Source organism: Oryx dammah, unplaced genomic scaffold, assembly GCF_014754425.2.
Source record: "Oryx dammah isolate SB20612 unplaced genomic scaffold, SCBI_Odam_1.1 HiC_scaffold_18, whole genome shotgun sequence".
Lineage (NCBI taxonomy): Eukaryota > Metazoa > Chordata > Mammalia > Artiodactyla > Bovidae > Oryx > Oryx dammah.
The window spans coordinates 118,292,630-118,319,463 of NW_024070202.1; the positions used below are offsets into that span (position 1 = coordinate 118,292,630).

Here is a 26,834-nt window from a genome sequence, read left to right on the forward strand (position 1 = left end):
TTGTTACAGTGCTTACTACACCTTCTACTGTTATTTGTTAATGGGTTAAGAGGTGGGAATACCAGACTACCTGACCTGATAAATCTGTATGCGGGTCAGGAGGCAACAGTTAGAACCAGACATGGAACTACAGACTAGCTCCAAATTGCAAAAGGAGTTCTTCAAGGCTGTATATTGTCACCCTCCTTATTTAACGTATAATGCTAGGCTGGATGAAGCACAAGGTAGAATCAAGATTGCCGGGAGAAATATCAGTAACCTCAGATATTGATACCAGATGACATCACCCTTATAGCAGAAAGCAAAAAACTAAAGATCCTCTTGATGAAAGTGAAAGAGAAGAGTGAAAAAGTTGCCTTAAAACTCAGCATTCAGAAAACTAAGATCATGGCATCTGGTCCCATCACTTCATGGCAAATAGATGGGGAAACAATGGAAACAGTGAGAGACTTTATTTTGGGGGCTCTAAAATCATTGCAGATGGTGACTGCAGCCATCGAATTAAAAGATGCTTACTCCTTGGAAGGAAAGTTATGACCAACCTAGACAGCATATTGAAAAGCAGAGACATTACTTTGCCAACAAAGGTCCATCTAGTCAAGGCTATGGTTTTTCCAGTAGTCATGTATGGATGTGAGAGTTGGACCATAAAGAAAGCTGAGTGCTAAAAAATTGATGCATTTGAATTGTGGTGTTGGAGAAGACTCTTGAGAGTCCCTTGGACTGCAAGGAGGTCCAACCAGTCCATCCTAAAGGAAATCAGTCCTGAATATTCATTGGAAGGACTGCTGCTGAAGCTGAAGCACCAGTCCTTTGGCCCACTGAGGCAAAGAACGGACTCATTTGAAAAGACCCTCATGCTGGGAAAGATTAAAGGTGGGAGAAGAAGGGGGTGATGGAGGATGAGATGGCTGGATGGCATCACCAACTCGGTAGACTTGAGTTTGAGCAAGCTCCGGGAGCTGTTGATGGACAGGGAGGCCTGGTGTGCTGCAGTCCATGGGGTCGCAAGGAGTCGGACACGATTGAGAGACTGAACCAAACTGAACTGAGTGGATAGCATGGATGTTAGCATGCACTACGTGTCAGATAGCTCAGAGAACATCTGTGTCACGCTGGTTCCTGAGGAAATAGGGACAGGCAGCTCCAGATGCCTCAAGATGAGCTTTTGTGTAGGCAGATGAACAGTTGGGCTGGGTCTCAGAGTTCCTTTCCACCAATTGTGGGCCCACTAGGGAGTTACTGGGCAGAACACGTGTGCTCAGACTTTGATAACATCTCATATTAAGTGAGTTTCACTGTCAGAGGAGAGACTGAACATGAGAGGCCCGCGTGAGGGGCTCTCTTAATTGTAGCTGTTTCTGTTGATGAAGGAGCAGGCAGCAACAAAGACATCGCAGAGAAAGTGAGTCCAGGAGGTTCCTTGTTGGGCGTGGTGTTTTTAGTCACTCACAGCAGTGGCGTCCATGCTAGAGAGGCTCCTGGGTGGAGCTGGATGGGAGTCTGAGTCTACGCTTGCTGAGCTTGTGGCCCCATCACCGGTCGTGTCCAGGACGGTGGGGGTTCAGGACATCCCCCCACAGCTGTAGCCTTTTCTCCCCTCAAGCGTACTGCAGTATAGTTGACAAGTAACGCTGTAATATTTTAGTGCACCCTGTGATGGCTTGTATGAAGACTGTGATGGGATTCCTCCATCTAGCTGTGACATACCTCTCAGCTGACATGTCACACACCTGGCCTTTTAGTGGAGGTGGTGGGGCTGTAAGATCGCCTTTTCCACCAGCATTTCATGGGATTGGGGAGAAGAGCATCCACAGAAACGGTGCTGGAAGCTAGAGAAGACGGGTGAGAAGGAACCGCTGTCCTTTGTAATTTAGGATTAAAACTGTGATTCTCAATGTTTTTATTGTAGGCTGCTAAATTTTGCAAATGAACTGTTTTTGTTTCGCGCTTATGTGAGTTTTCAAGGATTTTCAGTGTTTAGTAATTTAACTTCATGCTAATGTGCTCTTTTAGGGTGGAAAAGTTAGGGTGTATGAATCCTGCTCACTAAAAACTTGACTTAGAAGATTAATTTCTTAACCACGTTGTGATTATTTTGATTGTGTCCGCCAATTAAGGAAATTTGGCATGTTATGTAATTAGAAAACAGTTAACTTTTTACAGACTAACGAGTTGTATGTTTTGTTCTTTCAGATATGGATGTATCAGAACCTGATTAAACACAGTGCTCTGTTTGTCCAGCAGTTGGAAGGATCTGAGAGACTCACATGCTTGTTTCAAATAAAGAGGCTGATGAGCCTCTGTTGCAGGTAAACCCGTTGTCGCCCCAGCGCGGGTGACATGGTGGTCTCATTGTCTAGAAAAACACTGTGTGTGTTTCAGTGTCTTAGTGGTTTTCCTGTTGTTGCTGGATTTTGGGTTTTTTTTCTTTTGAGACTGAAATGTTATGTGTATTAGTTTTTACTCCTCTGATCCTCTCTTTAGAAATTAAAATGTAGTTAAGCGTACCTTCCAGGGGCTGTCTTCTTCCAGGTGTGGCCTGGAATCGCCCTGTGGGACGTCAAGCCTCTGGTTGCTGGCGAGTGGACAGGCCAGCCGAAAGGCCCGTCTCTGTGCCGATGGCCACTGATCCCAGGCCTCGGGGCCGCTGCCTGCGGGTGAAGGGTCAGGCCTTTCATCAGGCTGTCCTGACCTGTGTCCTGGACTCAGTACAGAGCACATTGAGGCAATGTGAGCAGTAGCACTCGAATGAAAAAGCAAATTAACATCTTCACCATTTTTCCAAAATTTGATGATGTCTGCACCGTAGCCACCTTTCAAATGATTCTGAGCCTTTAATACACTCTCAGCTACTTTTCTGGAAGCTGAGTGTAGTAAGGTTTATTTAGGGATTGAGGCCTGTTAACTGACTTTTCCAGATCCTGAGGTGCACTAGAGGCAAAGTGGAAAGCCCCCAGAGAGAGAATGTGGACGATCGAGAGTTCCTGGAAATCTTTTTTTTTTTTTCCCAAACCCCTTTTATTTCTCGAAAAACGTCCTTTGAAAAGCACACCGTGTGTGTGGATTCTCTGGAGCAGGGGTCCGTGGCCTTCTCTGCAGATGCCTGCATGGCGCAGTGGGGCCTGGGCGCCGTGGCCTCTGCTACGCACGGGGCTTTTCCCCCGGAGCCCTCAGAGGCGTCACCGGAGCAGCACAGTCTGGGGCTCTCTTGCCCTGGGGCTTGTCGTTTGTGGCTCTTAATGTGCTTTTGAAGGTATTCATCGAGCAAGTAATTTCAGTAGATGATAGATCCGAATGCAGTTTTTGCTTTTTTCCCCAACTTTCTGTCTTGGAAAATTTCTGACATGAGAAAAGTGGCGAGACCCCTTCTCTCCTGCTCCTGGACTCAGGGTCCATTTGCTGCGTGTGCTCTCCCTCCGTCTGCACACACACAGCGCGCTGCTCCTCTGCCACGTGTGGAAGGGGGCTGCAGACAGCATGGTGCTTCACTGCTCCCCTCCACTTGTCCTGGGAAGGCACATTCTGGTAACGGCAGTGCTGTTTTCTCCTCTGAGAGAACACATGGTACTTCTCTGGTGTCCTGATCTGCTCCCTATTCAGATTTCCTCAGCTATCTCAAAAGCTTTATCTTCTCTGTTTGTTTTGATGACCCTAGCATCCCTTTGGTTTCTTCATCTCCTCTGTTTCCTTTCAACAGGGTATCAGGTCTAGAGGAACGCTTTTCTCCCCTTGTGCTTTTCTCCGCTTATCCATTTGGGGCTGATGCAGCCTCTGTGGTGGGCGTGGTCCTGTGTTGTGCAACATTTGCCTGCCATGATCCTGGCCTACAGTCACTTGACCCTGCAGGTCTCCAGACACTGCCCAGTGGCGCCCTGTGAGAGTTGCTGGCATGGGGCACACTCGATTCAGTTTAAACGTGTATAACCAGACTGCCTCGGAGCAGGGCGTGTGAGAGACCCCGCACCGCCGCGTCCTGAGGCGTGTCTGTGCTCAGCGAGGCCCAGTGCCGCTAAAGACTCCTCTCCACGTTGCTCAGGCCCGCGCTGCCCTCTGTTGTTAGGGCGTTGCCTTCCACCTGGGGGTTTTCATGTTTGATGATCTGTGCTTGGTCCTGTGTTGTGTCCATGACTCATTCATTGATGATTTTTCCAGCGGCAGTGTTCCTTCAGTGCTGGCTTATTGGCTTGTTTGTGAAAAGGACCCTGCCTCCTTTCTGTTTAGGCTCGTCCCGCCTTGTGTTGTCTTTCAGTGCTTGATGGAGAGAGCTCTTCTCAGAAGCCCCCCACCCCTTCTTTCAAGCCTCCGTGTCTCTTGGGACCACGGTACTTTGGGCTCACTTAATACCTCCCCTGCAAGCCCGAGCTTGGGACTGTTTTCTCTGAGGAAGCTGGTTCTCTTAGATGAGGAGTAAAATTTTAACAAAGTAAAGTTAAAACAGTAATCTGTTAGAAATGTCATTTGTTTTACGCTGCCTGTCATATGCAGGGCGCTGAATCTTAGGTGTGTAGGCAAGTTACCAGAGAAGGGGCGTGTGCCGCCTTCTCTCTTAGTCCCCGTGGGAATTCAGGTCTACTGTCTAGAGCAAGAAAAGTGTAGACTGAGAACCAGAGGCTGGTCCCTGCTGCGAGAGGAGGTGGAGCCCGGGGTGGAGCCGAAGAGTCCAGGCACAGTGTGGGGAGTGCAGGCAGAACTGATGGTTGAGTTGGTAATGCTCAGTGTTAGAGTCAGGACTCGGGTGTAAGCATGTGTCAGCGACTTCACTTAACTGGTTACTCAAGGGGGAACCAGTAAGATGTCCCGGCTGATTCAGATGAACCTGCCTCAGGGAATTTGTATTCCCTGTCTGACAGAGCCCTCTGCATTGCCAGGAACAGGAGTAGTTTGTGTGGCTTTGTGTGGGAAACATTTGCACTGCCGTCAGCTTTCTCCAGGCTCGAGCCTATCTGCCGAGTTGGGGGCGAGCCTGTGGAAGGCGGGGGTGGAGGGAACCCAGTGACTGAGCTGAGCTGGCCACCAGTCTCCCTCTCCCCTCCTCCCCCTATTTCACCATCTGGTGGTTTTTCCCTGCAGTAAGCCCGTTGGTCCCTGTGATGAGAACTGTGATGGAGGGTGGGCACGGGGGTCTTGTTGGCTCGGCTGTGAGAGGAATTGAGAAGGGAGAAGAGCTCTGCACACGCACAGACATGGGCCCGGGTGGGAGAGGTGGTGGTGTCTGGAGAGTGACATGGGGAAGCTGACAGCCTCCTTAGTGAGGATCCCAGGGCAGGGAGACGGGCCTGGGGAGCCCGGCCTGAAATGGGCAGAGGCTGTGCGGCTGGAGGGCCTGGGGTCCGGCCTGAGTGCAGCCAGAATGGGTTACTCATTGTCTCAAGAAACAGCCCACGGCAAAGGAGACATGCAGATGTCCAATGAGCACCTGAAACGGCGTTCTCGGAAATCCCGTGTCAGACCACAGTAAAGCACGCTGGTCCGGCTGCTAGAACGGCTACACTTCAAAGTGTCAGGACCGCGTGAGGTGGGGACGGAGCAGCTGGGGCTCTAATCCCCACCTCTCACGTTGATGGTTCCTTCTGACGTGCGGCTGCCCTGTGACCTGCAGTTCCTCGCCCAGGATCTTACCCGGGAGAAGTGAGGCAGGTGCACGAGGCTGCTTTGAATGTTCAGATAGCTTTATTTATAACAAGAAAAGACTGGAAATGACCCAGGTCCCCGTCAGCACGTGAACAGATAACCGAAACCTGGGGTTTCCGTGCTGTGGAGTAGTCCTGGCAGTAAAGGGACCACGTTGTTAGTGTGTGCCGGCTGAGTCTCAGAAAGTCGCTGAGGGAAGACTCTAGACATTGACGTGCACGTTCTGTGTGATTCCTTCTGTGTAGAACAGTAGAAAGGGCAGACGAGTCTCTAGTGACAGCGCAGCTCGGGGGAGAGTGGAGGGAGACTTTACTAGAGGGCCGAGAGGTGGAGCGGAGACGTGTTCAGTGTCTGCGAGGGTGTGATGTCAGAGCTCACTGTTGCCATTGTTCAGTCACTCAGTCATGTCCCAAGCTTTGCAACCCCACGACTGCAGCACGGCAGGCTTCCCTGTCCTTCACTGTCTCCCAGAACTTGCTCACGCTCATGTCCATCGAGTTGGTGATGCCATCCAGCCATCTCATCCTCCCTTCTCCCCCTCTCCTCAATCTTTCCCAGCATCAGAGTCATTTCTAATGAATCAGCTCTTCCCATCAGGTGGCCAAAGTATTGGAGCTTCAGCTTCAGCATCAGTCCTTCCAGTGAATATTCAAGGTTGATTTCATTAAGGATTGACTGGTTTGATCTCTTGGCATTCCGAGGGACTCTCAGGAGTCTTCTCCAGCACCACAGTTTGAAAGCATCAGTTCTTCGGTGCTCAGCCTTCTTTATGGTCCAGTTCTCACATCTGTACATGACTACTGGAGAAACCGTAGCTTTGATTCTACAGAGCTTTGTTGGCAAAGTAACGTCTCTTCTTTTTAATACTCTAGATTTGTTACAACTTTCCTTCCAAAGAGCAAGTATCTTAATTTTGTGGCCACAGTCACTGTCTGTGGTGATTTTTTAGCCCAAGAAAATAAAATTTGCCTCTGTTGCCACTTTTCTCCTATCTGTTTGCCTCAAAGTGATGGGACTGGATGCCATGATCTTAGTTTTTTTTAATGAACTCACTGTATTGCCTGCTTCAGATGGGTACAAATTATCACACATAAATTGTGTCTCCATAAAGTTGATTTTTAAAAAATACTTTCTCTGAAAATAAAACTTAGTTTTGTAACAGCTAAGCCTTCCTTTCTGCCTGTAATTCTCATAGTGAGATCAGAGTCTTTAGTTTAAATGCTGGGTGACTAAGGACCAGAAGCAGGTTAAGCTGTCTTCTTGGGGGATGTTTGGGGCATGAGAAATCTTCAAGGAGGCATGTTGGAAGGAGCTGGTGGGCACTTCCAAGGAGCCCCCTAGCTGAGTTGGGTTAGATGGAGCATGGGTGGGTTAGGGATGCTCCACGGTCAGAGCCTCCCCATGCCGACTTCCCTTGCCTGCTCCTCCCTCCCTCCTTGATTGTGCACGTTTCCTCTCTCAGCCCAGAGCCAGCATCCTGTGTGGCTCGTAATGAGGACTCAAAGTGCGAGTGACACGGTGCTTGGCTGTTTCCTGAGGCCTGTCTGCTTTCGGGGACGTTGTAGGACTAGAGCAGAGGGCCCCGAGCACTTCCAGTGCCCGAGTGAGGAGAGTGTGAGGACCTCTGGGCGGCACTTGCCATCTGCTGCCCCTGGGACGCCTTTTCCACTTTTGCAGGTTGCTGCAGAGCTGCAGCGATGACAGTCTGAATGTTGCGCTCCCCATGAGGATGCTGGAGGTGTTCTCCTCTGAGGACACTTACTCGCCTGTTTTACAAGACGCTAGCTGCGTGGTGTCCATCATTGAGCAGATTTTGCACTACATGATTCAGAATGGTGAGTTGGTGGTGTCAGCACTGAGGGTGGCGCTGTTGTGAGCAGTTGGCAGTGGCCAGGGTGCTTTTCAGGGCAGGGACCGCGAGTCTGCGGCTGGGATGGGACCTTTGTGGGTCACAGATTCTAGCATCTCTCCTCTTCTCTACCCCCCTCAGAATTTGGAAATGCATCTAATCTCTAACTTTCCCTGTTGCTTGAAAGTGAAGGAAACTAGGACATCCGAGGTGCAGATACCTGGGCCCGCCGGGCTGGGCTGGGCTGGGTTGGTCTGCCGTGGCTAAACTTGGCGGCCCGTGTGCTGGACGCAGTCAGCCTCCAGCACAGCGACATGCGACCCACCTGGAGAGAGCCTGTCCCGGGAATCAAGTGGTTCATTAGAGAAGAGGAAGATGCTCAGTTTGTTTGAGGTTTCTTATTGACACCCCTCTTCAAGCGACTGTGCTGTTGGGTGTAATAACCTCGATCTGAAAGTCCTCTGAGGACGTGTCAGTGACGCTGGCAGAAAGACGAGGATGTGCACATGGTTCCTAAGACTTCTCTGACAGTTGAGCACCGTGAAATAAGCCTTCTCAAGCTTATTCCAGGGAGTCCCTGGTGGCCTTGTGGCTAGGACTCGGCACTTTCAGTGCCAGGGGCCCTGGTTCAGCCCCTCGCTGGGAAACTGAGATCCCTTGGGCCACACCGCGTGGTCAGCAACAGCAGCAAAACTCTGACTTGTTCTTGTAGGTGGGGTATCGACGCTCCTGGAGTCCAGGAGCCTTAACGTTAAAATGGGTGTGTTACTGGTCATAAAAGGAGCTATCAAAAGACATTCCAGGAAGCAACAGTTACTGATAAAAACATAATTTTGCTTTTGTTTTCTTGATGGACTACTCTAGGTTAAATCTAGCTAATTTAATCCTCAAGATTTAAATTGTAGAAATTAAATTCTTATACATCCAGCCTTACTGATTGGCTGGTTAAAAAAAAAGAAACCCTACTTAGTTTGTTGAAAAATTAGGGGAATTACTGAGTTAATTAAAAGTAAATTGAAAATTACAGAATTTGATCTTTAAAGAACAAATTTTAAAGTCCACTGTGTTGATGTATTATTGCATATATTGATATTAAGGCTAAGCATTTCATAAAAAGTTTTTACTTTTGCTTTCTAAAAGTGTGAAGACGATAACTAAGGAATATGTATTATTCTTGAATGTGTCTTGAACTAGGCGACACTTTGAAATCTTACACAGAAAGTGCTGCTTCCACCGTCTTCTGTGGCATAGCTGTGTCTCATCTTTTTCGATAAGTTACTTCCTGACATCACTAGTCTGTAACACTCTGACATCCTGTTTATCCATCAGCCTGTGTCGCCGTGCACCAGGCTGCCTTAACCTGGAGCTTTTCAGAGTCGCGGCTCAGCTGCTCCTTCATACGCGGTTCCTGCTGTCAGTCTGTCCAGTGTACACATGTGTGATGCTGATAGAATAGTGTGACGCTCCAAAACTCTTCTTGATATGTTTAAAATTTTTTTGATGTATTTGTTTTTTCAGGGTGTTTTTTTTTTTAATTTGAGTATTTTTTGACTGTGGTGGGCTTTCACTGCTAGCGGCTTTCTCTGGCTGCAGCGAGTGGGGGCTCCTCTCTAGTTACTTGGGTCCTTGGGCCTCTCATCGCAGCGGCTTCTTTGCTTATGGCTCCCGGGTTCTAGAGCACAGGCTTGAGAGTTGTGGCTCACGGGCTTGGTTGCTCCCTGGCATGTGCGGTCTGTGCGGGCCAGGGATCAAACCTGTGTCTCCTGCATTGGCAGGTGGGTCCTTCACCGCTGGACCACCAGGGAGAGCCCTGTATTCTCAGTTTTGTAGCAGAAGAGCTTTCCCTGTCTTGTAAAGTGTTGCTGGTTAAGCAATGTCTATGAGGTTAGGGTTGGGGTGGTCACAGGTGGGGACGCCCTGTTCAGCAGCCAAACCTTGGGTGCAGAGTGGGGAGCCCCCGACAAGTGGGGAGTGTGTTTGTGCGTGCTTACAATGGCGAGGTGCTCACAGACTGCAGCTGGAGACGCACGTCCTGCCACAGGAGAGGTCACAGCCCCGCAGGGCTGGTGGCCTGGGATGCTAGAGGTGGCGGAGGAGCCCTCCCACAGCTTAGGCGGGCCATGCCCGTGTGTCTGCTTCACACAGGTCGCCTGTAAAACACGTGAGCCCCTCGGTGCCCACACTGTGGTCTCCAGAAGGAGCCGTTCCTTGAAAGGGAACTTGAGTCCCGGGAGGAACAGCTGGGAGATGAGCAGGCGGGACCCGGACATCTTGTCCCATCAGAAGGCAGACAAGTGCGCCTGCTGGCCAGAGCCCGGGCGCGGGGTGACAGCCAGGAGCACAGTGCTGCGGATGGAGTCTGCTCAGGGCCTTGCAGTCCTGGGTCAGCATGATGGTCTCTACAGCCACACAGTGGCGTGGTTACTTGGAGGATGCCTAGGAGACAGCTTTTGAAAATCCCACTGAGAGCTTTTTACTTGGCTCCTGATTCAGGCAAACTAGTTTAAAAAAAAGTTTAGAGACAGTTGGAGATCTGGTCACTCATAGGTATTTGTGGTATTAAGTTGTTATTAATTTATTTTAAGATAATAGCGTTCTTTGATGATGTGCTGAAATAGTTGTATCTTGGGCTGGTCCCAGGTGAGAGGTGGTGTAGGTGATTGGGTGTAGTTGATCGTTGTTGGTGCTGAGCAGTGGGTTCCTCGACTTTACACATCACTTCAAGCTACTTGGGAACCAAAAGGTTTACTTGATAAAAACTTGAAGGAAAAACTAACTTGAATTTGGACTTATGGAGATTTATAAAGAGCAGTTAAAATCTGCCAAGTTTTTGTTCCCCTTGTAAAAAAAAGAGAGAGAGAGGGGTATTGATATTTTAATACAAATTGATACAACTTATAAATATGTTTTTCTTTTCTTTCAGGGTATTATAGATCTCTCTATTTGTTAATTAACAGCAAGCTTCCATCAAGTATTGAGTATTCTGATTTATCTCGAGTTCCTATAGCAAAAATTTTGCTAGAGAATGTTTTAAAACCATTGCACTTTACGTACAACTCCTGTCCAGAAGGTGCAAGGTGAGAATGAAATCAGTTTATTGATTTTGTAATTCCACAAGATCTGTATCTAACAGTAACTTTGACACAGGATGCTGTCTGAAATACGGACTTGAAAGTCAGTTTTGCTTTATTAGTGTGACTCAGTTTAAAGAAAAATATACTTTTTCTATCTGGCCTGCACCCAACATAAATTTATAATTCTGGTGACCTGGTTATTTTCTTGCTTTCTAGTAGCTATCAGAAGATAGAAAAACATAGCAAAGTCTTGTTTTTTTGTTTTTTGTTTAAATAGGAATGATAGAGCATTAAGTTTAGGGTGCTCTAGTTAATCTGAAAAACTTGACTGATGAAAAGGTTAGTTTGTGTGCAGTGATTTTTCTCAGTGATTCTGTGAACAGCGTGTTTTGATTTTATGATGAGCTTCCGGTTTTCTTCATTAGGCAGCAGGTTTTTGCAGCCTTCACGGAGGAGGTCCTGGCGGCGCCCTTCACGGAGCAGATCTTCCACCTCGTCATCCCTGCCCTGGCGGACCCACGGACCGCCTTCCCCTACGAGCCCTTCCTGACTGCACTGCTGTCCCTGGAGGGCAGACGCCCCACCACCAGTGGGGGCGCGCCGTGGCTCTTCTACTTTGTTTTAACTGTCGGTGACAGTTATTTGGGTATGAAACATAGGGTGTCCCGCTGAGCTCACGTAGAGGCAGCATGTAGATGGGAGCAGGGCGGGGCGGGGTGCATGGCTGGGTGTCCCCTTGTCAGCACGGCCTCTGGGGGAGGAGCTCCTCGGAAGAACATGTTTGCTTAAGGCCGTGGCCTGGCCAGTGTCCCCGGGCATAGTGTCCAGGCAGGATAAAAAGTCTGATTTAACAGGGCCACACAGATTAAAAAGAATTTTAGAGTTGAATGGGCCGATTTCTGTGAGTGCGGGGCTGTTTCTCCCCATTTATGCTAAACTGCTGGGTTGCCTGTCGTAGCATTTTGGTATCTTATGCTAATATATTTGAGTGCCCACATCTGCACATGAAATATTAGAAATGTAATGTGTGTCCTGGTCAGAAATGCCTCTCGGAGTTCAAGAGAAGCGGTCCCCCGCACCTGCCAGTTTCTCACCCTCCTAACTAACGGTGTGGCTGTCTCACCAAGGCGCGCTCTCCGAGGACGGGCTGCTGGCGCACCTGCGAGTCCTCCAGGCCCTCCTGTCCCAGCTGCCCGTCTCGCCCACCCGCGCCAGCGGCCAGGATCCGGCCAGCGACTCAGACGAAGAGGAGGGGGAGGAGGCCGACAGGCCGGCCAGCGCTCCGGTGAGCCCCCAGCTGTGCGTGTGCACGCCCTGTGCTCCCCAGGCCTCTTCCTTACACCCACGCTCAGACGTGTGGGCACACTCAGCTGTGCGTTTGCTTTGTCGTGTAAAATAGGAGCACAGTCTGTCAGTTTAGCTTGTTGCTCAGTCGTGGCCGACTCTTTGCGACCCCATGGACTGCAGCAGGCCAGGATGCCCTGTCCTTCACCATCTCCCGGAGTTTGCTCAGATTCACGTCCATTGAGTCGGCGATGATATCTAACCACTTCGTCCTCTGTCACCCCCTTCTCCCTTTGCCTTCAGTCTTGCCCACAATCAAGGTCTTTTCCAATGCAGAGACATGCAGTCTTATGTTTGGCCTTTCCGTGCCAAGTAGGGCTGCTCTTTGTATCAGTTTAATTATTATTCAGGACACCACTCTTCAAGTAAAGCTATTGGGTTAGAAGGTTAAGCTCCTATTTACAGGAGGAGCACTAACTGTGTGCCAGGCACTATTCTACTCTTTTATTTTTATTTTTAAAGAATTTTTTAAAATAACAGTTTGATTGACATACACTTTACCATAAAATTCACCCTTTTATTTTTTTAAATAAATTCTTATCTGTCTTGTTTTTGTTTTTTTTTTTTTGCCTCATGGCATGTGGATCTTATAAGATCTCTTAGTTCCCCACCTAGGAATTGAATCTGTGCTTTCTGCAGTGGAAGTACAGAGTCCTAACCACTGGACCACCAGGAAAGTCCCAGAATGAGCCCACTTAAAGTAATACGCTATTCAGTGACTTTTCTGTGTATGAACATAACTAGCATCTGTTGCCGCTGAGTCTAGAACGTCTTCATCGCTCCACAGAGAAGCCCCAGTCAGGCCCTCTCCTCCGGCTCCTCCTCCCCAACTCCTAAAAGAAAAGCAGGGTCAGGTTTCCTCTGAACTGTCTCTTGAACACTGCAGAGCCTCTTTTGTCTCTTTCACAGGTTTTATAGATGATAAACGTTATGATTCACTTTGAAACTCATTTTATGCACATTGTCACAATTTATCTCCAAGTTCCCCTTCTCCCTCTTCTTACCTAGCAGTGCTTCCTGTGTGTTTTCAAGGAATAAAAACTTTATGTCACACGCATGCTGTTTGTCTTACCTAAGTGGTATAGTCTGCCACTGATGTCTTTTTCTCTTAATTACACAGTTGCAGTGCCTTGAGGTGTGGCTGTACTAGGTTTAAGGTTGTTGGGTTTTTGTTTGCTTTCTTTTGTTTAGAATATGTCTCTTTGGTTGGTGCCAAGTCTAGTCCCGGGAAAATACACCTGAGGATGTGCCGGGGGGAGGGGCATCGGGGTGGAGCGGAAGGGCTCAGAGGCTCCCTTAGCACAGAGGAAGCCAGCCCAGCAGGAGGGTGGGGGACAGCCAGTGTGGCCAGGGCAGGGCTTGTTACAAAGGGCAAAACAGAGGGTTTTGATGGGTGCTGGAACTCTTGCTACATCTTGTCACAACTCAGATGCAAAAAAGTGTGAATTGTATGGTCAAAAAAAGGTAAGATCTGATAAATGAAAAGTTGATAAAACTTGTGTTTTCAGAAGCCAGTTTGTTCATACTTACCTTCTAGAGACTCTGTGACATCTAAATATTATCTGTGTCGGCACGCCTCAATTTATTACATTTCTCAGCTGCTCTGTTTTTAGACATTGAAGGGTTTGGCAGTTCTGTGTTGTCAGATGGTAGTGAGCATTTTTAGCAATAACACCTTTTTAAATTAAGGTGGGTGCCTTGTTTTATTAGACATTGCCATCACATTATGCACTTACTAGGCTACAATCGGGAGAAGGCAGTGGCACCCCACTCCAGTGCTCTTGTTTGGAAAATCCCATGGACGGAGGAGCCTGGGAGGCTGCAGTCCATGGGGTCGCTGAGGGTCGGACATGACTGAGAGACTTCACTTTCCCTTTCATGCATTGGAGAAGGAAATGGCAACCCACTCCAGTGTTCCTGCCTGGAGAATCCCAGGGACGGGGCAGCCTGGTGGGCTGCCGTCTGTGGGGTCGCCCAGAGTCGGACACGACTGAAGTGACTTAGCAGCAGCAGGCTACAAGAGAGAATAAACACAGTTTTCACATGCACTGGTAAGCCAGGAAGTTAATGTGACTTGCTTTATTTCGATGTTGAAATCAGCCCGGAATATTCATAGAAAGGACTGATGCTGAAGCTGAAGCTCCAATACTTTAGAAGAGCCGACTCATTTGAGAAGACCCTGATGCTGGGAAAGATTGAGGGCAGGAGGAGAACGGGACAACAGAGGATGAGAGGGTTGGATGGCATCACGGACTGAATGGACATCAGTTTGCGCAAGCTCTGGGAGATGGTGAAGGACAGGGAGGCCTCACGTGCTGCGGTCCGTGGGGTCGCAGAGTCGGACATGACTGAGCGACTGAAGAGCAGCAGCGAAGTGCAGGTGCACGTGGGTGAGCTGCGTCTCTCGCAGGGCGCACCGTGTGGCAGAGTGTTGCAGGTCACACCAGCTGCACCTATCCAGGCTTCCGAGCAGTGCAGTCAGCAGTGCCCAGACTGCATATGCAGTCCCGTTTTATTTACTCGTGTGTATATACGTGCACACATATATGAGGAAAGTGTATGTTTCACTAATATACCAGACAGGTAAACGTCATTGAGTATTAGCTCAGATTTCAGTCAGTGTATCAGATATTCTAGAGAAGTTAAGATACAAAATAACAAGTTTATGTATTTCTTTTGATTTTTTTTTAAAGTTTTTAAATATTTGCTTAAACTGTGATATCTCAAGTCATCTAAAGTGGAAATTTTGCCAGATGATAATCCGTTTTCACACAGGGGTGCTTCGTCTGGAGCAGTCTGAGCACTGTGGAGTGAGCCCTGCTCTCAGTGTGAGGACCTAGAGCTCGTCAGTCCCCCAGCAGCCGCGCCCGCGGCCCTGCTCTGCAGGCACAGAGGGACCCGCAGGGGGTGCCTTCGGTCTGCAGGGGACGTGAGGGCCCTTCGGTGCACAACTTAGCAGAGATGCTGATGTTGTTCGTCGTGATGCGGATAACCTTTAGATAGTGCCTCTGTCGCGTGTGAGTCGAGCTGAGCTCTGCCAGGACGCGGCTGACCAAGCGGTCCCTCTGCCTTTCAGGAGGACGGGCGGCTGTCTGTGCTGTACATCGCCGAGGAGTGTCTGAAGAAGCTGGACACGAAGCAGCAGACCAACACGCTGCTGAGCCTGGTGTGGAGGGACTCGGCCAGCGAGGAGGCCTTCACGCTGATGGCAGCCATCTGCCACACGCTCATGGTGCAGCACCGCGTCCTGGTGCCGCGGGCCAGGCGAGTGCCACGCCCCTGCCGCGCGGGCGCCCCGGGCCTCCTGCCCTGGTGGGGCTCAGGCCTGCCCGGGGCCCACTGAGGGAGCCCGCAGAGGCTCTCCTCTGCGGGCTGTGTCATGGCTCGGGCTGTCAGAGTGCCATGACGGTTTACTTTGGTGCCTGAGGAATCCTTTTGTTCTTCAAAGCAGTGAAGTGAATGTTTGAAGGACAAAACATGGAAGTTTAAATGTGGCCGGTGGATGTGACGGTAACTTTCAGCTCCCCTGTCCCTGTGCTTTGAGGGACAGCTGAGCAGGTTCCTAGACTTCAGCAGACATGTGCTCAGGGCAGGACGTGAGAGCGGACATGGTTGTGGCGGGTCCACCAGGAGCTGAGGTCCTCCCGCTGCAGGCGTGTGGGGGCATGCGTCCCCGGCGGCCTGGCAGAGCCCCCCTTCTTGTGAAGAGCTGTTTCTTTGGCTAGGAAAGCATTCTTTGACACAAACTGTGTGCAGGGAGCACTCGGCCGCAGTGGCCTTGTAAACAGTCACGCAGCCAGCTAATTAGGTGCTGTCTTGGCTCGCTGGTGTTTATTACTGTCTGAGGAAGTGAGGCGTCGTGAGGCAGTGAGCCCTGGGTGAGTTGATTAGCTCACTGTGGGCTAATTGCATCGGAGCAGGATGTGAGATCTGAGGACCTGCAGCTCAGGCAGGCCGCTGGTTTTATTGGAGCTCAAAGTCCATTGCTCTGGGCAGTAATGACTGGACTTGATGTATCACTGCCCTGGCCTGAGGTTTACTACAGAACCGCTTCCAAAAGGTGTTTAATGGGAGAGGAGCTTTATACATAGCCTGGGTTTTATGAGTACAGCACCTGTTTCCTCTAAGAAAGTACTCTAGGAATTTTATTTATGGTTTAAATATATTAGGTTCTGAGTATTTAGAGTGTTTTTCATAGCTCGTAAAAGAGCAAATAGGCTTATTTTCGCTGTTGTAGATGTTAACTGCTTTCAGCTGTTTACGAAGGTATTTAAAAGATGATTAGTAAAGTCTAGGCTAATAACTCTCTCTCAGCTCCTCCCAGGCTTGTAGTAGTCCCTCTTATTTTCAGGGCTGGGATTTGTGGCTTTCGCTTCTGTTTACCATTGATCGTCAGGAACTCTGAAGGAATTTGGAGGCCCTTTCAACATTGATATGGGAAGGTTTCTAAGATACATGTTTAGTGAAAAAAAGAAGTTTCAGAACAATGAGTAATAATGTTTTGTGTCCTAAAAGGTGGGAAAGGTAGAATGTGTATTTGCATAAACAAACCTGGCAGCATTCACAGGAAATTCTCAGACGTGATTAATCACGTCTGGTTTTGTGGGGGTGGGGGGCGCGAGTCAAGGAGGTGGAGAGAGTGGACTTTGAACTGTATATTTTCACAGGGTTTTGGGTTTTGAATTATGTGAATTATTTTAATTTTTAAAGATTAAGTAGTTAATGAACCTCTATCTCCTTTCATGAAGTCTGTAGATCTTACCATTGAACTTGGAAATCTGAAAAAGTTTTTGAATTTAAAAATTGCTCTTCTTTTGGAAAACATATTCACTACCTTTGAATGTGAGCAGGCATTCACTGGTTGTGCTGGGGCTGGGAGAAGGCCGGCTCTCTCCCAGTGTCGCGAGAACTGAGCCTCGTACGTGGATACTTCGCAGCCATGAGGACAGCGGCTCGCAGGCGCTCAGCTTCGCTCTTGGCCGACTCTCCTCTGGCTCCGTGGGCAGGAGTCTGGTGTTTTACTGGTGGGTTCGTGCTGCTGGGGGCCGTCCACCATGCAGGAGGGCCCGCTCGCTGCCACCCATCTCCCTGGCGCTCTGCGCAGTGGTGGGACCCTGAGCCCAGCCTCCGCCTCTGCCACGTCCCTGTCCTGGGAGCCGGTCTGCGTGCTGCCGTGAGCTCCCTTTCCTCCTGGGCTCCTCCTCCTCGCTGCCTTCTGCAGGCGCGTCCTGGCCTCTGCGTCAGTGTTTCCTAACCTTCGCCCTCTTAGTTCCCGGGCTCCTCCTCGCTGCCTTCTGCAGGCTCGTCCTGGCCTCTGCGTCAGTGTTTGTTAGCCTTCGCCCTCTCTTCATGTTCAGTGTCTTTCTTCCTCTCTGCCTGGGAGATTTTCTGCAGTCTTGTCCACACAGATGGCTTTCCCGAGCCCCAGACTCGACTTCAGCCCCTCCGCGGGGCTGTCCTCTCCTTTCACAGTGCCTGCGGTGGAGCTCAGCATCTTCCCCAAAACCTGGGGTCACACTGGGGCCGCGGTGTCCCGAGGCCGGCCACTAGTGAAACGTGGCCCCTCCGCGTGGCCGGCTTCTCAGCACAGACGGTTGTGCGGAGCAGTGGCCTGCCTGGGCGTCTAGGCTGAGACTCGCACCTGTCTCAGTGATCCCCTGTGTGCGCTCAGTCCCCATGGTGTGTGAGTGCTGTGAGCTTTGTGTCGTGTGTTCCCAGACTGAATTGTCAAAGTACGACCCTCATTGTTTCGTTGTCCTTCTTAAACACCTGCCGGTGAATCCTTCTGTTGGGGAAGTCTTCCTCTGCCTTTGCTGACTGTGGCGCGGTGTCCTTGCCTAAGCCAGCTTTGCTTGCCTCTCTGGCTCTGTTTCTCACTGTGGAAGGCTGTCCCTGCCTCAGCCCGGCTTTGCTCCTTTCACGTTGTCGCTTTCCTCTGCGCCTCCAGGTGCCCCACGCCTCTCCCTCTGCCTGCGCTAGTGTCTGTCCAGAGACAGCTGCTGCCCCCCTGCCTCCTCCTGGCTGCCGTGTCCGTCAGAGCCCTGCCGAGGCTGTCGCCTTTCAGAAACCCTCCTGGTTTATATCCTGAGATTTCACCTGTGACTACAGCTCCCAGGGAACCTTTCACGTCTCTGTAGGGTCTCCCTTTTAGAGAGCTGATTTTAAGGCGTTTGGATTTATACTTAAGGTGGGCAGAAGAGCATATTCTTGGGGGCTCTTTTGTTTCATTAACATCTAAAGACTTTGAAATGGCATTTTAAAGATAATGTTTTAAGGATCATGGCCTCCCTGGTAACTCAGATGGTAAAGAATCTGCCTGCAATTTGGGAGACTTGGGTTCGATCCCTGGGTTGGGAAGATCCCCTGGAGAAGGAAATGTCAACTCACTCCAGTATTCTTGCCTGGAGAATCCCATGGATGGAGGAGCCTGGTGGACTACAGTCCATGGAGTCACAAAGAGTCGGACACGACTGAGTGACTAACACTTTTAAGGATCAGAAAGGTTGATATGACCATTTTCCTTTAGTTTTCTTGTTCATATATCAAATCATAAGCCATTAGAATTAGTTTTATTATATCCTATGCTTAATTTTTCTACCAGAAACTAGAACAAGCCAGCCTGATTGTGTCTCATGTTACTAATCACTGGTTTGGGCAGTCGTGTGCAGTATTTCCTTGTCTGCTCTCTAAACACCACTAATGTGGTCGTGGACACTCCTTAGCTCTTGATTATAGAATCATAGTTTTAATAATTTGAGATAGAATGATTATGCAGATGACTTCAGAGGAGAATACAAATTCGTGTTTTGTGTACGTCCCAGAAGTAGTCTACACTGTTCATGTTTTTGTAAACAAATTTTTAGAGGATTTTAGAACCAATACCGAGAATGTACCTACAGAGAGAAACAGTTTTTTTGGGGGGGACTGTGATTTTGTGTTTACATTTATTATCAACGATATTTTCAATATAAATGATAGATTTAAGGAGCTGTTTGATTATTGTTATAATTTGTATTGTTAAAAAGATCACATAAGATTTGTGAGCTTTTTAATATTTCAGTACACAATGATTTTATTGTCTGTCTTGAACTCATATTTATAAATGAATTGGCAGCAGTTATTGTTGGAGATATCAAATTAATAAACTAGGCCTGCTTTAGTCAAATCTAGGAATATAATTTATAGTGAGTTTTGAAACATAATTTTCTAAACATTATTGACACCTCACAGGAAATACAAGTAAACTTGGAAAAGCATACACAAAGCGTATTTAAAAGTTTTTTTGTTTTAAGTTTTCTTGTAAGAAAAGCAAGGGAAGGGATTATCCAGGAAGTTGTGTAGGGTAACAGTGGTGCTTCTGCAGTACGAATGGAGGTACACTTCTTCAGTCTGTTCCTCGTGAACGGAAGCTTGAAAGGAGCCTTGCTGTCGGGACGGGAGCTGCCTGTGTGAGCTGTGTGGCTTTGGTGCTGGGATGCTTACGGAGCGCAGCTGTCTGTCGAAGCTGACCTTCTGTCCTTAGTCCCCAGTTTGTCTGTGAAGGAAAGATGTTTTAGCAGGTTGCCTCAAACTGAAATTCATCTTAAAACTTTTATTATTATTAAGGAAATTGGAGTTTATTTTTTATCCTGGCATTATCTCACAGATGAAATTTATATATATATTTTCGTATTGACTTTGCCAAAAAAGTGATCCTTTGAGCAGGAAAACACAAAGATCACATTTCCGCCGGTGGCTGCAGGAGTGGACTGGTCCTTGGGTGGCTGACCTGTCGTATTTCTCTTACCTGTGACGCCTTTACACACAGAGGAGGTCTCTGAGAATGCCTTGCTGTCGCGACCTTTACTGCCTGTGTGTGAGCAGGAGTCTTCCACTGTGTTCTCTTTTTTTATAACTTAAATTGTCCTTGCAGACAGACTGCTCTGAATTTATGACCTAGGCTGGAAATGTTGCCCTTTACTAATTAACTCACAGCGTTGTCTCAGCTAAATAAAGCCTAATGGGTCGTCTTAACTATATATATATATATGTATCCCCGGGTATGTAAGGCATATGTCACTTCCTCGCCTTCTAGCAGTCAAGCCCAAAGAACAGTAACTTATAGAAAAAGGGTTAATAATTTGTGTTTTTATTGCCTATTGAGTGATTAATTTAGAGACTGTTTCAGAATGTTGACTTGAAGTATAACTTTTGAAATGCATATGTGTATTCATGTGGAAAGATGTTAATTACAACTTTGGGTGAAAGGCTGTGTTAGAGGAGGATGTGTTGAGAGAACCCACTTTTGTTTACTTTTGTCCAGTGTGTCTGGGTGATTTACTCCAAGATACTAACTGATTACTTCTGGGAAGATGGGTGAAATGCTGCGGAAGACCTTGTCTCTCATGTTGCTGCTGTTAAGAAAAAAGAGGCCATGCCTCCTTAGAGCAGTCCTTGCTCGGGTCTCTGAGGAGCAAGTGTCAGGACCTATATTAACACCAAGTTAAGACGTCACATTAGTGACGTTACACTACGTAGTCCATTCTTTCACAGGGGCCTCGGTTTCTCGATTAAAGACAAGGCAAGCAGAACCTTCTTGAACTCTTTTGTTGAAAGTTCATGGTTTTCATAGCTTTGTTTTTATTGTTTTCCATGGTTTATTTAATTGATCTATTGTCTTCTTACCATTTTTCATTATTCCAGTAATTCTTATTTTTTAATTTCTCAACCGAATGAATTAGTGTGGTGCTGATACCATATGTGAGTGTGTACTCAGGACAGGTGTAACTCACTTCTGCAGACTCTTCTGTTTTTAAGCTGGAAGAGACCTTAGCCTTGGAGCGGTAGGGTCCCCTCGTTCTCTGATGAAAGCATTGCTCTGGGCCGCGTGACACTGGAAGGGTGGTGGGCGGAATGATCTAACAGAGTCTCTCCAGCCTGAGACCTGCGATTCCAGGTGCATCTCACGTAGTCGTTCGTGCTTTCAGTAGTTTTTAGACGATCCTCTTTTTTTTTAGGTGTACTTACTTTTGGCAGCACTGGGTCCTGCTGCTGCGAGAGGGCTTCCTCTGTCTTATGAGTCTTCGCTGTGGCACCCGGCTTCTCACTGTGGTGGCTTCTCTCGTCGTGGAGCGCGGGCCCTAGGCCTGCAGGCTCAGGACTTGTAGCCCTCGGGCTTTGTTATGGGATCTTCCCAGACCAGGCATCAAACCCGCGTCCCCTGCGTTGGCAGCTGGATTCTTACCCACTGGACCACCAGGGAAGCTCAGTGACATGCTTCTAATGTCATTTGGACATCTCAGAATGCACCACGCTAAGACAGGGTTGGATTTTTAAAAACCAGCACTCTGTAACCCCTGTTGTATACTTAGAAAATGCTAGTGCTGAGGAATATATCTGATGTTTTTGATTGAATGCAGGAGAATAAACAACTTGAGACTTGAAGAGTGATTTATTTATCTAAACCCCGTTTGTTTCTCTTCCACTACGGGCATTTAAATTAATACATTTTTGGCAAAGTTTGTTCTGTTAAAATACCTTTTATTATACTCAGAACAATATGTACAGCAACTGGTAACCAGCTCGGTAGAGAATTGTGGATGCACAATACCTGGTGCTTTTATTTAGATCATCCCATTACTGTTGATGCCGGCCGAGGAGACCCCAGGGCTGGCGGCCTCACTGTTGAGGAGAGAGGCCAGCCTCTGCTGGCTCCGTCACAAGCTCGCTTGACAGCTTGGGTCCAACGCCATCTCAGAGGTCTTTTCCACCCTGAGAATACAGTGATTCTGTGTTAAATTCAGCATCACACAAAAAGTGTGTAAGACGAGATGGATGTACGTTTCCAAAACACAGTGTGTAAGACGAGATGGATGTACGTTTCCAAAACACAGAATTCTGCTCATACTGTTTTCATCCTGAAGTTCTGGTGCCAGGCTCATTCCTCGTGCGTCCTCTAACTCCACCGTGAAGGCTTTATCCTCTTCAGTTCTGCTCACTGAGCCAGCTTAGTCTTTGCTCTTGGACTTCATGGTTCTTCTGAGATGATTCTAAAGGCAGATCACATCCCTTTCTTAAAACCATGTTTCCCTACTGTCCTAAACCTTTTCTTAGTGTGATCAGTCTCTTAAGTTTGGAATTTAATTTCTAAGTCCTGCCCGTCTAAAAATGTGACTAGAAATTACGTCCTATTACAAAAATGCAGTATAGTAAGTAAAACTAATTTAAAATTAAACTTAGGTACCCCCAAAGCTCCTTAGTCTTCTGATTTTATACAGGAGGGGTTTTTTAAGCCTTTAAAATATATTGTTAGATTTAAATTAATTTTGACGTGTTAGTTAGCATTAAAAAACAGATTTACACGTGTGTGTGTGTGTTTTAGAGGTAGGGCATTACAGTGAGTTGGTAAATGTTGCTGCATGTTAGTGACGTTAGTGATGCAGCCCTGGAGTACATTGCTGCGCTGTGGTATGTCCTGAGGGGCGGCACGTGCGGGTATGCGTGTGAAGGGCACGCCCAGCTCTCTTTGGGGTCGGTCTCACAGGCGCAGCTCAGGGCCAGCTTAGCGCCGTAGCAGTGAGAACAGGCCCCCAGCAGTCGGGGTGCTCGGGCTCTTCTCAGCTGTGGGAGCAGCCCGCCGTGGGAGGTGTGAGGACAGGTATCTTCTCAGTTGCACATTATCTTCCGCCTGTCACTTTTCTCTTTTTGAAGAAATACGTTGAATGACGATTTGCTAACTCTTATTTTCCCCATTCCTTTTTAGGCTTCTCTACAGTTTAGCCTTCAATGCCAGGTTTTTGAGACATCTCTGGTTTCTCATATCTTCAATGACAACGCGGATGATCACAGGGTAGGTGTTACACAGACTGACACATTGAGCTTAAGGCGTGACAAGTGGCCACCAAATAGGAAGCACTGTAAGGAAGTATTTTTAAGTACTACTTATACCAAGCTTATTTCATTAGGAAAAAAAAGTCTAGATGTCTCAGTTTCACAAAAAGAAAAAATTAATGCCTAATCTGTGTATATTATTAAGTGTATGGCTTTATCTGAGGGTGAATTTGTTTTACAAATCATAGCTGGCCCTCCCTGAGGTCTGGGGATTGAGACTCGGCGCTGCCGCTGCAGGTGACACAGATGGACCCCGGTCAGGGAGCTGAGGCCCTGATGCTGCTCGGTGTGGCCACACACACAAAATCCCAGTCATTTTTGGGAAACCAGAAACTGGACATTTCTTTGCTCCATATGTCTTTTCTGAGCTTTGGATAGTGAAGATACAGACTTGGAGCAAATCTACCACCATTACAAACAGTAAAACGTACAAAATACTGTAAAAATTGGTTTCTAAACCTCTTTGTTGAAATAATTTGATTTTTTATATAAAGTCTTGTGTAACTTGCAGGCTAGAATCTTTAATGTCTGTATTTATTGAATGTGTGTAATATGTCAAGAATTCACTGATACTCAGAAGTCCTTCATGGTAAGCAGATGGAGGCCCTTGCCATGCTGAATTTCTCTGTGAGGGCTCCGTTCTCTGTGTGGTAGTGTGAGAAGTGTGAGCTCAGTTCTCGGAGACTCAGCTTCCCACGCACTTACCTGCAGTGGTCACTGCCGGAGGTCCCACCTGCAGCCGCCAGCCCGCCTCCCCAGCTGCAGGACAGCCTCTGGCAGGAGTGACCCGAGACAGGAAACCGCATTGGAGTCTGGGTGCCCAGTGCTGCACTCAGTACCACCCGCTGCCTTCCTCCCCTGCTCTGTGGCTGCTGCCCGCGCCGTGCTCTCTGGGTTGGAGCTCGTTGGGGTGGAGGGTGGAAGAGTGCCTGTGGGTGGGCCTCCGCCGGCCCTGTGCTAGGAAGCCTCAGAGAGGGGCTGGCAGGCGCTCGTGGCACAGGCGGAGGTGCTTTCATGTGATTTTAACACATCTTTGTGAGTGGGGGGTTCTGAGTGACCATGCTGCAGCTGAAGGAGCTCAGAGCGGCGAGGTCCTGTGCCTCACAGCCCAGCAGTAGAGGCGCAGGAGAAGTGGCTTACGGTCCAGAACATATCTTCTGTATCCTTTCCTTTTCAAATTAAAGCGAGAGGTTTCTGGTTTCTTGATGTGTGTGTATTTCAGCTGCTGGTGGCTGTACCCACCTTGGCGTTGGTGAACGACAGGTTTGTTTAGGCAAGAGTGCCTGGGGGTCATTGAGGCGCAGGAGGTTATCATCGCCCTGCAGGTGTCTTAGCAACAGAACTCCCATCCTGGCCCTGTCTGCTGACAGCCTGTTTGTTCCTGGCGTTGGTCTCCCGCGGGGGAGGGAGCCACGGTGTGTGCGAGTGTTGCCGTCATGGCGGTGTTGATTGTATTAAATTATTAGCATTAAAAGTCAGTGAAGTTACACACATTTTTTAAAACTCATTACTTCTTACAAAGCCCATTTGAGAATGTGTTTCTTTTTGCTCATATGATTTATTCCAAGTCCCACAAGAAACTTACAGTGTGTGTTGGTCAACACCTTCCTGGTATGTGGCTCCTCATGTTTATTATCAGAATAAATGAAGGTGAAGTGCCTGATTCCCCTGAAAACAGCACGAAGGGTACTTTGAAAGTAGTGTGGCAGCAGGGCTTACACAGCTGGGACTCGGAGCTTTGGCAAGCGTGAGGCTAATGGGGAGCGTGTCCGGGTGTGGACTCCTGGCCCCCACCTCCCTTGGTCTCGGGGTGCACTGGCTCCTCGGTGATTGGGGTGCAGGTGCAGTTGAGAGGGCCAGAACCTAGCCTGTCCACGGGCCTGTGCGGCGAGGCTGGCCTGCTTTGCCCTTGTCTTTAACTCAGCGGGACCTGCTTTGATTCCATCCTGCCCGTGTCTTTTCACATTGACTGCAATGGCAGTAGTACTACAGTAGTCCTCTTAAAGCTTGTCGAGACAAAACCGCATTCTCTGAAAACTTCTGCAGAAGGCGAGAGGCTCCGTCAGTTCCGGGGGCGAGTGCAGGTGCCAAAGAGTTTCCCCTCTGAAGACCCTTGTTCGAGGGTGCATGCAGAAGGGAGGGCTTGTCTGATGTCTCGTTCATGCTGCTGGTCCAGCCAGCTCTCCCAGTCACAAGTCAGTGTCTTTTCCTTTCATTGTAGTAAATTATGGACTTTCTGTTTGCACAAGGAGATCAAACCAGTCAGTCCTAGAAGAAGTCAACCCTGAATATTCAGTGGAAACCTGATGCTGAGGCTGAAGCTCCAACTCTTCGGCCACCTGATGCGAAGAGCCAGCTCACTGTAATAGACCCTGACGCTGGAACATTTGAGGGCAGGAGCAGAAGGGGATGACAGAGGATGAGATGAGTGGATGGCATCCCCAGCTCAATGGACATGAGTTTGCCAAGCTCCAGGAGGTAGTGAAGGACAGCGAAGCCTGGTGTGCTGCAGTCCATGGGGTTGAAAAGAGTTGGACGCGACTGAGCAACAAGTCTTTGAGATGGGCCTGTTTTCAAAGAAATATTTGAGTTGGTGTTAATGGCAAAAAGAATGGTCAGCAGAGAGTCGAGAGACAATACTCATGCCCATCCTGGTTGGTTAAGGCCACAGTAACATAGCTGACCCTTCTTGCCAGTCACCTTTCTGTCGTTCAGATGAACTGACCTCATGGGAGTTAGAGAAAACAAGTGAGCGAATGTTGAACACTTGCCCCCATCTTGTTTGTGGGAAGCAGTTTAAGAGTTTTCTGCATCCTGGCACATAGGTGCGTGGTGGGCGATGAGGATTTCAAGTGCGAGTGTTGTCAACAGGGGCACAGCTAAGCAGTTTAATCACGCATTTAGACTCAGGACCTGCTCTCTCCATGTGGCAGCTGGTCAGCCCGACTTGTCCCGTGTTCCCTTCAGTGTTGTTTGGCAGCATCTACAGTCTTTGTGCTTCTGCAGTTAGTGACGAGGCAGCTGAGAGATAGAAACTGTTAGCCTCACTCACTCAGCAAAGCAGACGGCGCTACGCCTTGTTTCTTCTGCTGTGCGGACGGCACAGGACTGGGCTTGGTGGACTCCTTGGCAGTGAGTGGCGGGGGCTCCTCTCCCTCAGGGCTTGGCTTTGCTCTGGGCGCACAGCCTTTTCCTCTCGTCCCCTGTGGGTGGTGAGGGAGGTGACAGGACGGTCGTGCTTGTCCCTCTGTGTGTGTGCTCTCGCTGCACTTTTACTGTGGGCGGGTGGCTTCCCTCGGCGGGGTGCTCTGTGCTGAGTGCCGCTGCGTGTCTGGGCTGTGTTTGTGCCCAGCCGGGCTCCTGTGTGAGCACTGGAGCTGGCCTGCTGGCCCCGGAGCGGGGCTGCTGGACACCTGGCACCAGGTGGCTCCCCCTCGCCCACAGCGAGAGCGGTGCCTCCGGTGGCCTCAGCTCCAGCCCCGCCGCCCCAGGGACGGTGGCAGCACCAGTGGGCCAGCCCCTGGAGAGCCGCGCCTCGCCTCCTAGATGGGAGTGGCTGCGTGGGACTGAGGACCCAGGGGAGGAAGGGTGGGGCAGGTGAGAGCCGGCCAGCCCGCAGGCTGCCGGCCCGGGACTGGATGGGTGTGCCCTGGAGACCGGGAAAGCTGTGTGAGCCTGTGTTCGGTGGGGGTGTAGGGTGAGGGCCCCAGCTCTTGGGAGGGAAGGGGGCCGGCCCACCTGGAGCTGCCCCAGGCCCGCGGGTCTCCTACCAGGGAGCACAGCTGCGGGTCTGGTGAGTGGAGGCGCGGCGCAGGACTGAAGCGGTGATGGCCTGCAGCTGCGTCTCTGGGTTCAGTAGTGAACTGCCTCCACTGTTCCTCAGTCTACAGCCCTGGACAGACCTTTCCTGAGACCAGAACCATCTGCCTGTGTAGAGGGGACGGGGACGGGGTTCAGCGTAAGTAGCAGAGTGTGCGTCCTGAGGAGCACTGCCGCAGACCCTGCCTGCCCTTCAGGGACCCTTGGGGCCTCGGCTCACTCTCAAACAGCTAGCTTTATCCCGT

At 49.1% G+C, this 26,834-nt stretch overlaps 1 protein-coding gene across 2 annotated transcripts in view; it reads left to right on the forward strand.

Moving 5' to 3' along the window:
* The window catches only part of UBE3C (ubiquitin protein ligase E3C), a 108,373-nt gene that overhangs the window by 27,770 nt on the left and 53,769 nt on the right, over nt 1–26,834 (forward strand). For both annotated transcript variants that reach the window (XM_040260211.1, XM_040260212.1), the window contains exons 5-11: nt 2,197–2,312; nt 7,312–7,469; nt 10,407–10,560; nt 10,983–11,203; nt 11,685–11,842; nt 14,978–15,165; nt 22,643–22,729. In XM_040260211.1, coding sequence (XP_040116145.1) covers nt 2,197–2,312; nt 7,312–7,469; nt 10,407–10,560; nt 10,983–11,203; nt 11,685–11,842; nt 14,978–15,165; nt 22,643–22,729 — 1,082 coding nt within the window. The remainder of the gene's footprint in view (nt 1–2,196; nt 2,313–7,311; nt 7,470–10,406; nt 10,561–10,982; nt 11,204–11,684; nt 11,843–14,977; nt 15,166–22,642; nt 22,730–26,834) is intronic.